The following is a 5,752-nucleotide window of genomic DNA, read 5'->3' as shown; positions in this document are numbered from 1 at the left end:
TGGGCCCGTCATCATGGTCGTAAAACTCAGTCCTGCAATGCAAATTGTGTGACATGAGATTTTTTTCGTTTCGCATCTGCGACGGAAACATTCAATATGCGTTTCGTGTGCAAAATTCTGGTTGCTACTATGGTAACAGCGATTTATCCGATTGAGGACGACTTTCCAAAGCCACATTTGACTCCTCCTAGAGCTCGAGAGGCCGCCCGGGGGGCCCACTTCCATTGATTAGTGGATACCAGTAGCGACCACCCGTAAAAGGGGACAGAGTGGGCAGGTACGTTACGTATATAGGCCTATGTAACGTTATAAGTGTGTCAAAACGATGTTTAAAATGCTGAAATAAGGGATATATATTCAATACTTGTAGGGTTTCACAAGCCAAATACTTGTTAAGAGATGCATTTTCATAATCTGGAAAAGAATTGCTTCCCTTGTTTAGCATGTTTAGGGTACTTTTCGAAACCCCATGGTCGTGCCTGGTATCCACTCATCAATGGAAGTGGTCCCCCCGAATCTAATCCCCATTTCTGGGGAATGTAAAACATAATGCCCCTCACATCGTGTGCGAGAGGCATATCGTTTGTGTATAAGGAGTAAACAAAAGAAACAAAGAAACAAAAGAAACAAAAGGAAACGAGTTCAAAGGTATCGCATATGATGTGTACATATCACGCATGCGAAATGTTCGGCTGGAGAGGTTGATCTTATCCATGAAATCAATTGCCAGTGATCCACCAATAATCCACATTAAATGTAATATCGATTCGATGGACTGTAATGATCTATATTTAAGCCTTCATTCAGTAAGTTTTTCCTCACTCAATATGTTCTCGATTTGTTTGAAAAACCACTTTCTTCTCCATGTCATAAATCTATTTTAGGTCCTGCATTTTGAATATCTCCAGCCATCAGTCGTAATATACATGCATGTATGCGGTACGGGTGTCGCGGAAAGGGATTTTGCACACGAAAAGCAGATTTGTAGGGCCTGTAACCCCCCTGTTACACAAAGCTTAGCATTGATCGTAGAGCAGTTTTCTACGTTTGATTCTATTGACTGTAATGCACAATCAATCTTAAAAATCAAGTGTATGATTAAGCGTTAACTTTTGTGTTAGGGGACCCTAATACTAGCGTCCGTGATGATTGCGAAAGGTCCCAATTATGCGTTGGTGCGACATTATCGGTACTCTTTCTGTAACAGGCCCCACTAATGCCTGATATAATGGTTAAGCTATTAAACAGATCTTGTCATCCAGACTGATAATGTAGATGAGAGTACACTTCACGTCCAATCCTGGATGTTTTTTTTCCATCAAGTGGCATCTTGTTAAGACCAATACTGTCCGTGAATTATCTGATTTACTGAGGTGTAACTAAGCCCAAGAGATGCGATTAGGCTCCTTACAAAAGAGTAGAGCCGCGACTTGTACGCGACAATCCCACATGAAAATTTGTTTTACAGATCTTAACATCTATAGAGGCATCAAGCAAAACAAAGAACATAAATTAATCTAGCGTAAAATGTCATTTAATGAATAAATACAAAATATATTATAAAAGGAATACCACGGGCTTACACCCAAATTGATAAATAAATGTATTTAAATACTTTATATTTAGATCAAAGCTGTGGTAGATTTACGTCGGAGAATGAATTAGGATCCTTTGCTCTTGATAACTTACAGGCGTTGACATTTATTTTGAGTGGATCATACTATCATGCTAGGATTATGGCACATCCAGCTATTCAATGTCCGCGCGTGAATATAGATTCCATAGTTTTAATTTGTTTACTTGTTCCTCATCAGTATTTCATTTGAGATCACATCGCTCGCCAAATAGTCCAGTGGTTATATTCTCTGTACTGCTGATCAGGGCTAAACGGTTTCAATGAATTCTCATCCGGTCTTTTCCGGCAACCATTAAACCAGGTAGATTCACCAACAGTGGTAAGGTACTGCGGAATACCATCGAACATGTGTGGAATCGTTCTGCACAGCAGCTTTGGAGCGATTGGATACGTCACTTTTACTTTACCGCGTCTTTTCCAAGCAAAATATCTGTCATACTCTTCCTCGTCTTCTGCTAACATGAAGAGAAAGTCTGCTAATGAGCCAACCGTTTCGAAATCAGACACGTGGATGAAGGAATGAGGTGGAGCAACTTTGACAACGTCCGACTTGGGAACACCGTAGATAACCGGTACGACGTCATTGGCAAGAGCTAGGGACCAGAAATCAGACGGGATGAGATCATTACATTCAGCGTTTCCAAGAATAAGTAGAAATCTGTAACTTTGTATCAATGATGCGCATTTAGAGGAATGACGAGGTACGCACTGCTTGGTCCCGCATTCTCCAAAGTCGTGAACTGGTATGCGAGCGCGGAGGCGACTTAAGAACGGTTTTCTTGGCCACGATATTTCAACACAGTTGCTGTTCACCCACGCTATGAGATGTTTCTTTGGAGGCAATAAGCTTATGGAAGTGTTGGTTGGTTGGTTACTGTAAGATCCAAACGATACATATACGTCGGAATCCCAGCGATAGGATATCAACTTGTGATACTTGAGCTGGGTTATGTTCAGATTCTGATTCCACAGTGTCACGCGCTGCGGCGACTCCGTGCTGTAGAAGAACCACGTCTGGTTCTCTCCCGGCTCAAGAGTTTTCAGCATCTCAATCTGTCCTTTCATCGCATGCGGTAAACTGCCAAAGATGACCGCGTCTTTACCGCGGAACCTCTTCGGATCGGTCCCAAGAGAAAGTAGAACCGTGCAGTTCATGCTGTCGGTTCTGCATCCCAATTTCACCTCGTGATCAAGCCTCAGGCTTCTCTCCAGAAGCTCAACCCACTTGGAAAGCTCAGGCCAACTCCTCATGCCACTCAAATCCCCAAATAGCAGGATACGTTTCTCACACCGGCCGATACCGCTGGTGTTTGCTTCAGATACCTGTTCTACAATGTCGTGGTCGTTGCTGGATTCAGTGACTACGCCACGTCTAGTGATGACTATGGTTGAGTGGAGAACTAGACTTGATAGCAATGTTGACCATATGATGATCAAGAAGAGTAAGACCAATCGGATCTTGTACCCCTACATGGATAACAATATAGAAATATATATAAAGGTAATGTGTGGGGAGATATGTCTGTCTTTCATGTCATGAGTGATCATATTCAATTATTTTTCCGAGATAATATTGGTTCTTGAACGACATCTTTTAACCTATATTTTTAAAAGACAATATACTGTAGATTTTGATGATTTTCAGTTCCATTTATTGATTTAATTCAGTGGCGTACATATATTTGTCTCATTACGTCAGTGTTTAATTTCAATATAAGACAAAATATTCCTAAATCATATTTATCATAAAAGTAACATCATCATAGAAATGAAGTATGAAATCCCACTACCTCGACAAATATTTACCCAGCATTGCGGTGCATTAAATATATGAGAAGGAATATCATATCATTTTGAATTAACTATGTTTCTCTCTTAGCGAACTGAACCAAGTCATTTCCTCGGAAGCCGGGACATTCCATAACTTGATCTATGCAATTGAATTGTTGGTCTAATGTTGTGAAATTCAAAATTAATATGATATTCAACTATAACTGCTTCTTGTGATTCGGCTGCATTTTGTATAGACTCGATACACCTAGTCATAAAGATACATTTATTAAAATGCTTTTTTTAACAGTTAATGTTAATGTTTGTTTTGGAAAGACGTAGTTAAAAAGAAAACAATATATGTATTTGTAATCATTTCATTATAATTACAAATTCTAAAACACCAGTTGAATTTTACAAGAATAACGAATGAATTATTATTTTCAAAATAGACTACAACGTAATAAAAAAAGAAAGAAAAAAAGATGCTCAAGTAATAAAAAATGATTAACTGAACAATAAAAAAAATTACTAAGAAAAAATATCATGCACTGGTTATTTCATGGGATTGTATAATTTGCATGTTTTTATTTCAGTCTCGATACTCCTCCTTCCACTCTTGGTTTATTCGTGATCTTCAAAGCAAGAATAACCAGATAAGCATTTCATGAAACAAATAAGTAATTTTCACGATAATTGTTATAAGCTACTAAAAATTCTTATATCTGATTGGCTGTCAAGGGGTTATCATTAACTAAACTCTTCATGAAATGTTCCCCTGATGACGTGTACTTACCGTAGATGTTGGTGAAAGCCTCGGGTTGCATTCTCCCAGAGGGAGCCTAATCTTCATATGCCAGAGACCAATTTCCATGGCGGTCTTCTTTCTATTCCCGAGTTGTAATTTTAGGAAGCAGTGACAGCTCACAAATCAGAGACGAAAAGAGGTATCTCAAGGTGGAGTTAGGTTGACAACACTTATGTCAGTCAACAGCCTCCATAGTCTTCCAGTAAATGATATAAGAACGAATTGGGAAATCATCATTTTGTCAAGTTCATTAACGATCAGTCAGGTTTTATCTTCTGATAACCACAGCACAAGCCAGGAATTATTAATATAATTGACTTCAAACTCAAGATGATATTGGAGATCGACATTGATGAAAATTACGAGACTGACGATTTGCTGACTTGCTGCCAAAAAAAATGACGATATCTAAAGTTCACATGAAGATCATGATGATGGCCTCGATGTTGGAAATGTTTGAAACTTCAGCAAGATGATGAAACAGAAGTCATGGATGATTAAAAAATAAAAGAAAACAGGGTAAGTGGACTCTGCAGGTGCTGTCTTGCTTTATCCCTCCTAACGGCTCTCACACATGAACAAAACTGGAAGGACAGCACCTATAATCAATCTGGGCATCCTCCGATTATAACATCACCTATTTAAATCCTGTTATTATTTTTCTTTAACTCTTGGGAGGCGGTTCGTTAGCACGGACAGCTCATCTCCAATTGTTCGTTCCTTTTTTAAAGAAGCGGCGATCGACATGCTTCTTTCGTTGTACAATACCATCAAGTTATTTGGAACAATGGTATTATTGGGTTGAACCATGACGGAATAATGGACGAAGCGATTTAAGCCCTTCCAGGGGGTATACATGGCAAACATTCCCAGTTTACTTTGCGGAATATTTCGATTTCGTATATTTTTAGCATCTCTTCAAAGACTAAGTGCTGAACAAAACAAAGTGACTAATAAACCCTTGAAATTTAAGAAGAGTATTCAGTCTCAAGGTTGGTCTTCAGAATAGATACGCTTTGGCATAGGACCAAAATTTTGAGGAAAGTCAACAAAAATATCAACAAAAACCGTATTAACAGTAACAAACTATCACTTCATGGCACCTGGTACTTCGTAGTACCAATTACGTGAATTTAAGAGTAGGTGCGGCTATAAGGAATGTAAATAATACAAATAATAATAATTCATGAAGCATCGTTAGATAAAATCTTAAGTACTGTATGGATGTGTTTAAATTAATATCAAATTTTGATACATAAATTAAATTTGATTACAATACAGGTACCCTCGCCCCCAATTTGAAATAGCCGTTACTTTTCAATAGAATGATTTAAAGTAAACAAAAAAAAGGGGAATGTGTTTCTATAATATTGGTTAAACTATTGTGTAAAATCGTTATTGATCTGCAAGAAAATATTTTCAAGTTATCATTTGTGTCGAAATCTTTTCTTTATTAATTTCACAAAGCATTGGATAGATGTTTTCCAGGGAAGTTTTATTTTCATGTATGATATTGATGTTTGATTTTTTAAGTGTTT

General features: G+C 38.0%; 1 protein-coding gene across 1 annotated transcript; it reads right to left on the bottom strand.

Annotated features, from left to right (window-relative positions):
• Nucleotides 1-1,518: 1,518 nt before the first annotated feature.
• LOC121424579 (alpha-(1,3)-fucosyltransferase C-like) lies at nucleotides 1,519-4,923 on the bottom strand. Its single transcript, XM_041620321.1, has 2 exons — nucleotides 4,203-4,923; nucleotides 1,519-3,103 (listed from the first exon to the last, which is right to left on the bottom strand). The coding sequence occupies exons 1-2, from the start codon at nucleotides 4,278-4,280 to the stop codon at nucleotides 1,829-1,831; spliced, it is 1,353 nt and encodes a 450-aa protein (XP_041476255.1). The 5' UTR covers nucleotides 4,281-4,923; the 3' UTR covers nucleotides 1,519-1,828.
• Nucleotides 4,924-5,752: the final 829 nt, after the last annotated feature.

The sequence above is a fragment of the Lytechinus variegatus genome, chromosome 11 (genome assembly GCF_018143015.1).
Source record: "Lytechinus variegatus isolate NC3 chromosome 11, Lvar_3.0, whole genome shotgun sequence".
Taxonomy (NCBI): domain Eukaryota; kingdom Metazoa; phylum Echinodermata; class Echinoidea; order Temnopleuroida; family Toxopneustidae; genus Lytechinus; species Lytechinus variegatus.
This window is presented reverse-complemented; position numbering and strand designations above follow the sequence as displayed.